A 12,871-nucleotide genomic window follows, 5' to 3' on the forward strand; every position below is an offset into this window, starting at 1 on the left:
CAATACAAGCGTTTCTCAAGAAACAAGAAAGGTCTCAAAAACACAACCTAACCCTACACCTAAAGGAGCTGGAGAAAGAACAGCAAATAAAGCCTAAACCCAGCAGGAGAAGAGAAATCATAAAGATCAGAGCAGAAATCAATAAACTAGAAACCAAAAGAACAGTAGAACAGATCAACGAAACTAGGAGCTGGTTCTTTGAAAGAATTAACAAGATTGATAAACCCCTGGTCAGACTGATCAAAAAGAAAAGAGAAATGACCCAAATCAACAAAATCATGAATGAAAGAGGAGAGATCACAACCAACAACAAAGAACTACAAACAATTATAAGAACATATTATGAGCAACTTAGGCCAGCAAATTAGATAACCTGGAAGAAATGGGTGCATTCCTAGAGATGTATCAACTACCAAAATTGAACCAGGAAGAAATAGAAAACCTGAACAGACCTATAACCACTAAGGAAATTGAAGGAGTCATCAAAAATCTCCCAAGAACCAAAAGCCTGAGGCCAGATGGCTTCCCAGGGGAATTCTATCAGACATTTAAAGAAGAATTAATACCTATTCTCCTGAAACTGTTCCAAAAAATAGAAATGGAAGGAAAACTTCCAAATTCATTTTATGAGGCCAGCATTACCTTGATCCCAAAACCAGACAAAGACCCCATCAAAAAGGAGAATTACAGACCAATATCCTTGATGAACATGGATGCAAAAATTCTCACCAAAATACTAGCCAATAGAATCCATCAGTACATTAAAAGGATTATTCACCACGACCAAGTGGGATTTATCCCTGGGCTGCAAGGATGGTTCAACATCCGCAAATCAATCAACGTGATACAATACATTAACAAAAGAAAGAACAAGAATCATATGATCCTCTCAATAGATGCAGAAAAAGAATTTGACAAAGTACAGCATCCTTTCTTGATCAAAACTCTTCCGAGTATAGGGATAGAGGGTACATACCTCAATATCATAAAAGCCATCTATGAAAAACCTACAGCGAATATCATTCTCAATATCATTCTCAGGAATGCGGCAGGGATGTCCACTATCACCACTGCCATTCAACATAGTATTAGAAGTCCTAGCCACAGCAATCAGACAACAAAAAGAAATCAAAGGCATCCAAATCGGCAAAGAGGAAGTCAAACTCTCACTCTTTGCAGATGATATGATACTGTGTGTGGAAAACCCAAAAGACTCCACCCCAAAACTGCTAGAACTCATGCAGGAATTCAGTAAAGTAGCAGGCTATAAAATCAATGCACAGAAATCAGTGGCATTCCTATACACCAACAACAAGACAGAAGAGAGACAAATCAAGGAGTCGATCCCATTTACAATTGCACCCAAAACCATAAGATACCTAGGAATAAATTTAACCAAAGAGGCAAAGGATCTGTACTCAGAAAACTATAAAATACTCATGAAAGAAATTGAAGAAGACACAAAGAAATGGAAAAATGTTCCATGCTCATGGATTGGGAGAACCAACATTGTGAAGATGTCAATGCTACCTACAGCAATCTACACATTCAATGCAATCCCCATCAAAATACTATCCACTTTTTTCAAAGAAATGGAACAAATAATCCTAAAGTTTGTATGGAACCAGAAGAGACCCCGAATAGCCAGAGGAATATTGAAAAAGAAAAGCAAAGCTGGCGGCATCACAATTCCGGACTTCCAGCTCTATTACAAAGCTGTCATCATCAAGACAGTATGGTACTGGCACAAAGACAGACACATAGATCAATGGAACAGAATCGAGAGCCCAGAAATGGACCCTCAACTCTGGTCAACTTATCTTTGACAAAGCAGGAAAGAATGTCCAATGGCAAAAAGACAGTCTCTTCAACAAATGGTGTTGGGAAAATTGGACAGCCACATGCAGAAGAATGAAACTGGACCATTTCCTTACACCACACACAAAAATAGACTCCAAATGGTTGAAAGACCTAAACGTGAGACAGGAGTCCATCCAAATCCTAAAGGAGAACACAGGTAGCAACCTCTTCGACCTCCATCGCAGCAACTTCTTCCTAGAAACATCGCCAAAGGCAAGGGAAGCAAGGGCAGAAATGAACTATTGGGATTTCATCAAGATAAAAAGCTTTTGCACAGCAAAAGAAACAGTCCACAAAACCAAAAGACAACCGAAAGAATGGGAGAAAATATTTGCAAATGACATATCAGATAAAGGGCTAGTATCCAAAATCTATAAAGAACTTATCAAACTCAACACCCAAAGAACAAATAATCCAATCAAGAAATGGGCAAAAGACATGAACAGACATTTTTCCAAAGACATCCAAATGGCCAATAGACACATGAAAAAGTGCTCAACATCGCTCGGCATCAGGGAAATCCAAATCAAAACCTCAATGAGATACCACCTCACACCAGTCAGAATGGCTAAAATTAACAAGTCAGGAAACGACAGATGTTGGCGGGGATGTGGAGAAAGGGGAACCCTCCTACACTGTTGGTGGGAATGCAAGCTGGTGCAACCCCTCTGGAAAACAGTATGGAGGTTCCTCAAACAGTTGAAAATAGAGCTACCATACGATCCAGCAATTGCACTACTGGGTATTTACCCCAAAGATACAAATGTAGGGATCCGAAGGGGTACGTGCACCCCAATGTTTATAGCAGCAATGTCCACAATAGCCAAACTGTGGAAAGAGCCAAGATGTCCATTGACAGATGAATGGATAAAGAAGAAGTGGTATATATACACAATGGAATATTATGCAGCCATCAAAAGGAATTAGATCTTGCCATTGGCAACGACGTGGATGGAACTGGAGGGTGTTATGCTGAGTGAAATAAGTCAATCAGAGAAAGACACGTATCATATGACCTCACTGATATAAGGAATTCTTAATCTCAGGAAACAAACTGAGTGTTGCTGGAGTGGTGGGGGGTGGGAGGGATGGGGTGGCTGGGTGACAGACAGTGGGGAGGGTATGTGCTATGGTGAGTGCTGTGAATTTTGCAAGACTGTTGAGTCGCAGATCTGTACTTCTGTGACAAATAATGCAACATATGTTAAGAAAAAAGAAAAAGAAGAAAATAGCAGGAGGGGAAGAATGAGGGGGAGTAAGTCAGAGGGGGAGACGAACCATGAGAGACAATGGACTCTGAAAAACAAACTGAAGGTTCTAGAGGGGAGGAAGGTGGGGGGATGGGTTAGCCTGGTGATGGGTATTCAAGGGGGCACGTTCTGCATGGAGCACTGGGTGTTATGGACAACAATGAATCATGGAACACTACATCCAAAACTAATGATGTAATATATGGTGATTAACATAACAATAAAAAAGGCAATGGGGAGGTGCAGAGCCGACACACAAGTGGAGTTGCATGTTACTGTGGTGTGGACAATGACAAGGAGGAGTCAAGAAAGATGTAGGGAGACTAACTGATGGTTCAATAATCCAGGTAAGAGAAAAGAGTGGCCTAAAGAGGGAGAAAAGAGTGGCCTAAAGAGGAAGATAAGTGGGCATATTCCACAGATACTCAGGAAGCAAAATCAACAGGACTGGGTGAATGACTGGTTAGGGCTGTGTGAAGGAGACACAGTGGTTTCAGTCTAGGACCACAGGGGAGATAATGCTGTATTCACTAAGCTAAGGTATTCAGGAAGAAAAGGTCCAAAGTTACAGTTAGATTTGGAGGAGAGACAATGACTGCAGTTTGGAAAAGGCTGATTACAACCTGAAGGATTCCCTGTGCTGTGTGCTGCTTGTAAGGTCTCAGATCTAACGCACTTAATCTCCCTGGGTGTCAGCTGCTGCATCCTGACGGGACCAAATAAGCTCTAGCATCACTGACTGCTCCAAAATCCCGCTTTACAATCTCAGAGTGGTCGGTAGCCTAGTTCACTGGAGGGATGCTGCAGTCAGCCTGCATCCGGAGTGACGGAGGAGCAGGCCTCAAGGCAGCCATCCACCTCAGTTTCCTGGCAAAATCCAGCAACAAAACTTTTGGACACTTTACTAGCCTTGAAACATGTCTGCTCGCCAGAACTTCTCTGCTACCTCAACCTTCATTTCCTTTGGTCTGTGAAGTACTTTCCTTCCCTGCATGGGGAACGCTGTGCTGGTGGTCCCTACTAATCTTCCTCCTCCAAGGCCTGACCCCCTTATCTCTGCCCTGGGCATATAAAGAGTGATTTCATTCTCCCCTTGATCCCTGGAAATATTAAAGAACAGCAGACCACTCACGGAGGAAACCTAGGATGACAAAGAGCTGCTGATTTTTTTCTCCTTCTGTCAAACTCATATAATTTTACTAATTTTTTGCTTTTCCTATTGTACGAGGAACTAGGTTTCTACTCATTTCACTTAAAAAAAAACAAAAAACAAAAAACAAAAAACTGTTGCTCAGGAGCAAACTATAAAATGCTTACCTGTGGAGAAGAAAACATGTCACCTAGCCAAGATAACTAGTATTAATAGGTTGGGTGTATGTATACAAGTTTTTTTTTTCCCGTAAAAAACTAAACAGATAATTCAGTATATACTTTTACAGCTTGCTTTTTCATTTATGATTCTTTTGGAGCCCCATCTTTAAGTGTGAGTCTCCCATCACTAAAGTAACCACTTGCTAGACACCCAGGCAGACACCAAGAGTCTGGATCAGGAGAGTTGCCAGGTCACCACCCCCTTCCATTTCAGCAGGAGGTCAGTTAGAGCCTAAAGAGCCACAACCCAAGACCTCACTTGCAAAGCTGCCCTGTGTGGTGTGACGTGGGCATTACAGAAGTGGTGGGATTAATTACCTGAGTTTTAGCTGGGACCGCACCTCTCCGAACTCCAGCTGGAGCAGTTCATTGTAACAGGCCATGAGGCTGGGGTTTTCCACATACCTCTACAAAGAGAAGGGAGTTGTTGTGGATAAACAAATGTGCATCTTTAAATTAATATGTTATCAATAAAAGTAACTTTTCAACAGACTTTTCAAGCGGGTAACCGAAATCTAAAAAATACATCATCTTTAGTGATAAACAAGAACTGAGAGATGAAAACCTGTGGGTATCAAATTAACTTTTAAGAAGGCAGGGCTTAAGAATGCTTTGTTTGAGGTAAGAGGATTTTGGTTGTCTGCATGTCACTATCGGAGGCTAGAATATGTAGAAGGAAGAAATTTATTAAAGTCCTATTTATATTAACTTCCAGAGTATATTCCCTTATTCAAGCACAGTGTGCCGTCCTCCTTACAGCTGTTCAAGCTCATAGTAAGCAAACACACGCTTGCACTTCTCTTTGCACCAGTATTTCACAAAGACAACCCCCACTCAGGCAATATTTTTCTACACTCACCTCTAATCACAGCTCAACCAAGCCATCAAAGGATGGCCCTCCATGTGAGAGGTGCTGGCAGAGCCATGGCTTTGCCCAGCAACTCTTACTGCTGTGGACAATGACTACCTCGTATAATAACATTTACATAAAGGAAGTACCGCACCACAAAGCAAATTACGCAGTTCTGAGAAGCGTGGACCCATTCCACCACCAAATTATGGATTCCACAAAGACATCTCAGAACTCACTGTGTTCTGTCACATGGTTCCATTCAGGCAGAAGAAATATCTGGGAACATTTACTCACCCCTATTTCTATGACCGGCGCTCACTTTCACTTGCTCAATGCATGGCTGATACTCTAACGGAGAGGCGGCGGCTGAGGCTGAAGAGGCAGGGCAGGGCCTCTACGGGCCACCACCTCCAAGCCAACGCCAGACCTATCTGCAACATGGGCCCCTCAGAGAGCTCTTGCCTTTGCCACAATGAAGGTGAATAGCCCCCCATTTAAACAGTGATCAGGATCTTGTCTGAGTGTCAAGCAAGCTAATAACCCAGCCCCAGGTTCATGCCTTATAAACCATATGACCCTAAATGAGGCCCCCAACCCTCCTGGGCTGGCTTCCCCACTTGCAGAACAAGACTATCCTGCTCGTAGCTACCGTGGATGACCATGAGAACCGAGTGAGGCAGCGGGCAAAAGCTCTCTAACTGCAGACTGCTGTGTCCCTGGGAGGGGAGGGCGGAAGGCAAGGATGGCTGGCCATGGGCGTGGTGGTCCCTAACCCACAGGCCAACACATAGCCCTTCTCACTCACAGAAGTCAGAGAGGTGCCAGGCCTACAAGCTCTCACCTACTGAGAGAGGAGGAGGGCGCTGGCCCAGCCCTCCGTTCCTGGTCAGCCCCGACTCCACAGAACCCTGGAGAAGGCTGTCCACCCGCAAGGGCGCCTACTGCTGACCGGGCAGGAACAGGGAGAGATTCCTGGGCACAGCGCTTGTGCCACTGCCAGCAGACAAGGGGCTGGGGACTGGCGCTGTCCAAGGGCCTGGCTGGCCTCACCAGCTCTGCAGGTGAGATCCTGGGATGTGGAGACGTGTGAATTTATAAATGGCCTCCCAGGCACGCAACCAGATTTTTCACTGGGTATGAATGTGTATATCCAAACTTCTTTACTCCAAAGGCAGACATCGAAATTACAAAATAAGCACATGGGACCCAATATAGAACATCTTGCCCCTGCTTTCTGCCCCTCCCTCGCTACTTCTGCTCTGCTTCGGAACATCCAGTCTTCCCAGCCCTTCTCCAAGTATGTCCCAAAGATTCCACGAGGCATGGAGGGCAGAGAAGGGCACCGGGTCCAGGGACGCTTGGTAATCAGCTGTGCCGCTCCTACTCCTTTGACAGCAGCTAGCCTCCTCTCCCTACCCCATCCCACCAGGGGGGCCAGGCCACAAATCCTATGGACTCCTGAGCTGACTCAACCTTGCTTTCCCAGAGCCTTTATCACGCCCACTTTGCTGGGCCCCACCTGGTGGTTCTCAACCCTGGGCTGCTATTAGAATTACCTGCAATCTTACAAACTAATACCAATGTGCAGGTCCCTCCCAACACCACCTGAAAGAGACTCTCTAAGGAAGCTTTTCAGGGGATTCTCACGCACAACCAGCACTGAGATACACCAAGCCTGAACCTTTCAGATGTTAGTCAGCAAATGCTTGGCTGCCACCAGGTCCAACTGAGGAAGCAAGCAGGTCTCCATCCATCCTGAAATCCTGAACGATGGCGCTAACTCATAAAATAGTTGACTGCCCGCTCGAGACCAGAGACCCCACTGCAGGGTTGGCTTTTAGGTCTAGGGCTGACTCAGGCGTTGGCACCACTGCCTACCAGCCATGGGACTTGGGAGAGTCACCGTGCCCTCTGTCACCTCAGTATCCTGTTGGTACGTGAAGGTATGGGACTCTGCTTAAAGGAAGATTAGTTTTCACTTGTGGTCTCTGAGGACTGGCCATCCACTTGAATTCATCATCTACATAATGGTGAGCCTGCTGCTCCCTCCTTATTTGCCAGGTCATGTCTCTCTACAATGACTACTTTAAAGCTTCTGTACTTGGGGACATGCATTCGAGAGTGGTTCTAGCAAAGGCTTCAGAGGACCCCTTGACTGAGTGTGTGGGTGAGAGGGCGGAGAATGTGTGCATCAGCCGCTCTTGCATTTTCAAGTCAGCTTCATGATAGCTCGATTATACTAAGAAAATAGAAGGACTGAGGTGTGCTATCCCTTCTGCCAGGATGCTCTCTCCAGTCCACACAGCTGTGCCAGGGTGCTGCCTTGTGGGGAACTCCCAGCACCCATCTATGCCCTTTCAAAGAGACCTCATACAAACATAAAGCTTCATGTCTTCTGGTGGCTGTCGGTAAGCAAAGAATCCAAGGAGGGCACATCATCTATCCCCAAGTTTCACAAGAAAGTGGAAGCTTCAGAGGTCCTTGCTAAAAAACAATTTTTAAAAATAGCCAGTTTTGAAGCTCAAAATAATAACATAAAGATTTTCAAAGTTAGCTGGGGCAGTTCTTCTCCTTGTGTGAATGCTTTGCCCAGTAGGTTGGAGGTCGGGTATGACCTAGGATCCACCAGCAAGAGGTGATCCACAGCTTCGCACCCCAGACTCTGTACTTACAGCAACACTCACCTTCACACTGGCTGACTTGGGCTGTTCTCAGACAACTTAGTATGGATTCCTGGAGGTGAGGCAATGGGGGCAGGTGTTGATACGGGTGTATGTTTTGGGGGTTGTTAAAAAAAAAGGGGGGGAACCACAAAACCAATAATATTCTAATGTGTGCTTTTTATATAACTGTGCGTGTGTAAGCTCCGTGTTACTGGATAACACTGTGCATGTGTAAGCTCCGTATTATTATTGGAATTTCTGTGCCCTTTTTGTCTGCATTTACTTGCTACCTTTGTTCATTTATTACTAAGCTTTTATCACTTTGTCTTAGAAATGTCATATAACTACACTTCATAACCCAGTCCAGCAGCATATCTTTTAAAAAATGGGAGAAATTAGTCCATCCACATGCATTTGATTTTACTCCTTCTATCTTGCTGCGTCTTCAAGACTGGTTTCACACTGCTGCTGCTTCTTCCTTGTCAGCCAGTTTGACCAAGTTGCTATAAATTTCACAGTTCCTCTTGTGAATTTGGAAGGTTTGTTAAACTTTTCTATTAATGGTTACCTTCCTTCTCACTGACCTCAAAGGCCGACACAGATTCCTCTACTACTATTTGAAAACAAGATGCCAATCACCCCCAGAATCTACTACCTCCCAGAGAACAAATGTTCTGTCTGCACATTTCCCAGATGAACACTTCGGAATACTTTCATTGCCTGCTCTGCCCCCACCCTCCGTTTGCTAGATAAAGCCCTGAGAATGCTTTTACCTCCACCTCCTCCCCACAAAACTTGAAAACGCCTATGTTTGCTAAGAGAGTCTAGCATTTAAAGACCTATTCAAATTTTTCTTTTGGTGTGTCCCCTCTGTTTTTCCTTTTAGGTCTAACATGACGCCTAGATAGATAGAGATCATATTCGACTTACATTTCGTACGTCCTCTAACTATAAACAAAGCTCTACTGCAGGTTATTCGTGCACGCGCAGGGGTGGAAGGGCAGGCCGCAGAGACGGGGAGGTGGCAGGCGGGCACGTGTGCACGGCAGGTTCGCAGCTCCCCACTTCCCTCTACGTCATCCCTCCTCCCTCCCCTTCAAGTTTCTGTTCGAGTTCATCTGTTTTATCAGTGGGGTCCTTTCTCAATTCTTTGCCTCAGACAGGACACTTGGGGAAACAAGACTCTGAATTTTATGCCCTGAAAGGTTAACAAGGACTCGGCTGCGCACCCTGCTCCTGCTGTCATCTCTAATCAGACTACACATTACCAGGACTGTTTTATACTGTAACTGTGTGCTTATATTTACCCCCATGTTCAGCAATTTCTGGCTTCATTCCTTCTTGCATTTCCAAGACTTTCACTTGGGAATCACCTCCTTCTGCTTGAAGCACACCCCGTACCAACTCTTTCCACTTCCATATTGCTGAAAGTGTGTCAGCCTCCTCCTTGAAAATCTTCCTGCTGGGGTTACCACTCTAGGTGAGCAGTTATTTTATCCCATTCAGAGTATTATCCCACTGTTTTCTATTTTCCATTTATCACTGCTGAGAAGCTAACCGTTAGTCATCCTTCTTCTGAAGGTCATCTTTTCTTTCTGGTGAGATTTTCACTATGATGTGTCTTCTTTTTATTTACTCTTCTTTGGATTTGCTGGAATTTCTGAATCTGTGGACTATAGTCTTTCATCAGTTCTGGAAAATTCTCTTCAAGCATCACTCTGCCCCGTTCTCTCTCCTGTCCTCCTGGAACTCCAGTCACATATACGCTGAACTCTACACTCTATCCTCCACACTTCTTAACCTCCCTTATTTTCTATTATTGAATCTCTGTGTTACATGCTGGATAATTTCTTCAGACCCACTACGTTTTAAAATTTTCAGTTATAATGTGGTCATTTCTCAAAATTCACTTATGTTCTGCCTAGAATTGGCTGTGTCACTTTTTATAGTTTTCCCATTTCTTGCAGACATTTGCAAGCTTGTCTTTTATTCTTTACATATAATAAGCATAATCCCTTTATAATTCAAGTCTGATGATTCTGGTGCCTGTGGGCCGTGAGGGTGTTCTTGCTGTCCTTCTCCCACTAGCTCTCACTTGCAATGCCTCATCTGTGGCCTGGTCAGCTTCCATGCTGCCTGCTGCCTTTGAGCAATTACTTGCAGAGATTCTCTGAGGCCAGAAATAAAGGTGTCTTGCTCTGGAGAAGATCTGTATTCGCTTCTGCCAGGTACCCAGGAATACGACCTACCACCTAGAACCACTTTAAACTAAATTTGTGGCTTGGGGTGTCTTGACTACCTCCCAGATATAAATTTAGGCCACAAATCTGCCCCAGGATCAGCCTTACATAAATTCTCTCCATTGTGACTCCCAAGGCTCACTGGCAACCAGCTGACCAAAGCCTTTAGAAGCCTTTTGGCTTAGGGAAAACCAACAGATCGGTGCTGAGGATGGAGAGGGAGTCATGTTTGGGCTGCCTCATTTCCAGAATCCTTGCTGCCTTTCAAGTTGCACGTATACATGTCAGCGTTACAACAACATCTCGTGTGGCATAACTCTTAATAAGTATGCCATTAAAGGAGATTTTATGATGTTTAGATGACTTTGGCAGGCATAATTTTGAGAGAGCAAAAACGTAAAATGTTGTAGATTATTAAGATTACCAAGTTCTAAAGTTAAACTACACTGTAACAGCACAAGGACAACAAAGTTTTTTCTTCAAATGAATTCAAAACTTTTGCTGGCTCTCAACAGAGATAAAATGTAATTTCTCAGGCTGAATTATATTGCATAACAAAGAAGTGGGTACAAACCCTTGTAAAGCCAGCAGCAATGAGGGGCATCACAGATGACTCTTCTCTATCCGTCCTTCAAAAGAACATAGTAAAGGGTTAGAGACCGTTTTTATCAATTACAGCTCACCTCTAACTTTTCACTAATTTATGTAATACTAGGACGATCATATGTTAAATACCTTTTGATGAATTCGATTAATATACCAACCAGAAGTGTAAAATTGAAAATAGTTTTCTGTTTTAGTTCTGAATGTCACTTTCTGGCAATGCTTGAAATATGGAGATTCTGCACTAACAGCCAGAATACAGAAGTAACCACATACCTATTTGATATGTAAAAATTTTAATTTAAATTCTTCCCCATTTTCTTCTACTTGCATTTCTTAAAAAAAAAAAAAAAAAAAAGTCTTTTCTCCCCTGAAAGCTCTGGAAAAAAGTTTAAAGGACAAAGAATCCTTTCTTCTATCTACAAAAGTATATAAGCTAAATAACATTTGAATACTGCCCTTCTCCTAACATATTTCTCTTCTTTGCTTACCTCCAATTTCCCCCGTTTATATATGAATCAAACCTTTGTAGATACTTGGGAGTCAGAAAGCCCTTGGGAGGCATCCATGGATAACATTTGTACTTTTAGGAATGGAAGTCTCTCATGGTTTGCCTATTTCTAAAGTGAATGGCAGTCCAAAATCCCAAACCCCACATGAGAGCAGAAACTCCCACCAGGGAGTTAACTGGTGAAGTGAAAGAAAATAAGAAGAAAATGCTAAACTAAAAAGAGTCACACCTACAAGCTCTTAGGCCCCTGCTAAGAGCAAGCTTAACATTGACACCTGAACTTCAACATCAAAAAAAATGAGAGCTTACCTGCGTACTACACCAATAATAACTGTGTTTTCAGAGAGTTTTGATGATCTAATAGACCTTTAAAAAAAAAAACTTTTTTTAAATAAATGTAAAGCAATTCTTTAAAAAATATCTAAATACACTCAATCTTGGTAGAACAATTAAAGTTGGGGAGAGGTAGAAGAGGGAGCAAGTCATACTCTGGATTTACCTTCTCGGCTACTTGATCTTCCTCCCTCCAGGGCACAAGCTCCACTCAGCAGACAAGTAATCCTAACGCTCATGGAGTGCAAACCTAACAGCTGGCTGAGACGGTGAGCCTGCTACTCATTGTGGCTTTTGTTAATCCAAGCGGCCTCAGGTGGAGAACGTTCCTTACCTTGGGCTTACGTGACTGGGGTTATCTGTCTCTCCCTGCCAAAGGGAAATGTGAGTACATGTGTGTTACTGCAAGCTGATGGCCACGGTTACAGTGCGGACAAAGCCCAAAGGTCAGCTCCCTAAGCTGTATAAACAAAGAGTTCCTAGGTAGGCAAAAGCAGTAGCAACAGAAATTCAAAACTAGGAAATGCAAGATATTCTAACCCATCAGAAAGAAGAGAATCGCCACCTGACAGAAACAGGTAAGAATGGCAGACTGGTCAGGAGACGTGGGGGACGCTGCCCCACTGAAATCTCCCGTGGGGTACGAGGCTCCCACCGAGAGTGCATTCACCCCTTCCCAGGAACGAAAACCCAGCCAGGAGCTCAGACAGGGTAGAAGTCAACGTGACCCAGGAGAGCAGGAGGAGGAGGAATGGCTCCACTGGAGATGTACGGCAGCTCACCCTACCTTGGACCGGGGCGGGGGGCGGGGGGCGGTGGCATGCAGGACTCCGGAGGAGTTTCAGAGCCTTGCCACAGGAAGAGGGGGAAGGCAGCCCTGGGCTGAAAGGAAGACACTCACGCAGGACGGTGGCTCCAGCAAGAGAACGGAGCGACCTTTCCCAGACGGCCCCAGCCATGTCAGAAGTGTGCTGGCCTCCTAGAGAATGTGTCGGGGATGGGACAGAGAGCAGCTAAGACTTACTGCATGACTTCCGTTCTGTTAGTTCAAGAAACAGAACCACTTCTGAGTCACAGAACACAGAGAATCATCTGCGTGACTCTTTCTCAATTCTCCCAAGGATGGTACCTAATGTAGCCTTCCCAGACCCATCAGAGGACGTCAATTCAGCATACACAATGGATAC

The 12,871-nt window shown here is 44.2% G+C and overlaps 1 protein-coding gene across 4 annotated transcripts in view; it reads right to left on the reverse strand.

The window, feature by feature from the left end:
* The window catches only part of PDE8A (phosphodiesterase 8A), a 157,354-nt gene that overhangs the window by 61,223 nt on the left and 83,260 nt on the right, over positions 1–12,871 (reverse strand). For all 4 annotated transcript variants that reach the window (XM_073882214.1, XM_073882213.1, XM_025893231.2 and 1 more), the window contains exons 4-6: positions 11,661–11,717; positions 10,812–10,866; positions 4,800–4,888 (exon numbers count right to left, since the gene is read on the reverse strand). In XM_073882214.1, the coding sequence (XP_073738315.1) occupies positions 4,800–4,888; positions 10,812–10,866; positions 11,661–11,717 (201 nt within the window). The remainder of the gene's footprint in view (positions 1–4,799; positions 4,889–10,811; positions 10,867–11,660; positions 11,718–12,871) is intronic.

Source organism: Callorhinus ursinus, unplaced genomic scaffold (assembly GCF_003265705.2).
Source record: "Callorhinus ursinus isolate GAN/ISIS: 27379988/994484 unplaced genomic scaffold, GSC_fseal_2.0 scaffold45, whole genome shotgun sequence".
Taxonomy (NCBI): Eukaryota; Metazoa; Chordata; class Mammalia; order Carnivora; family Otariidae; genus Callorhinus; species Callorhinus ursinus.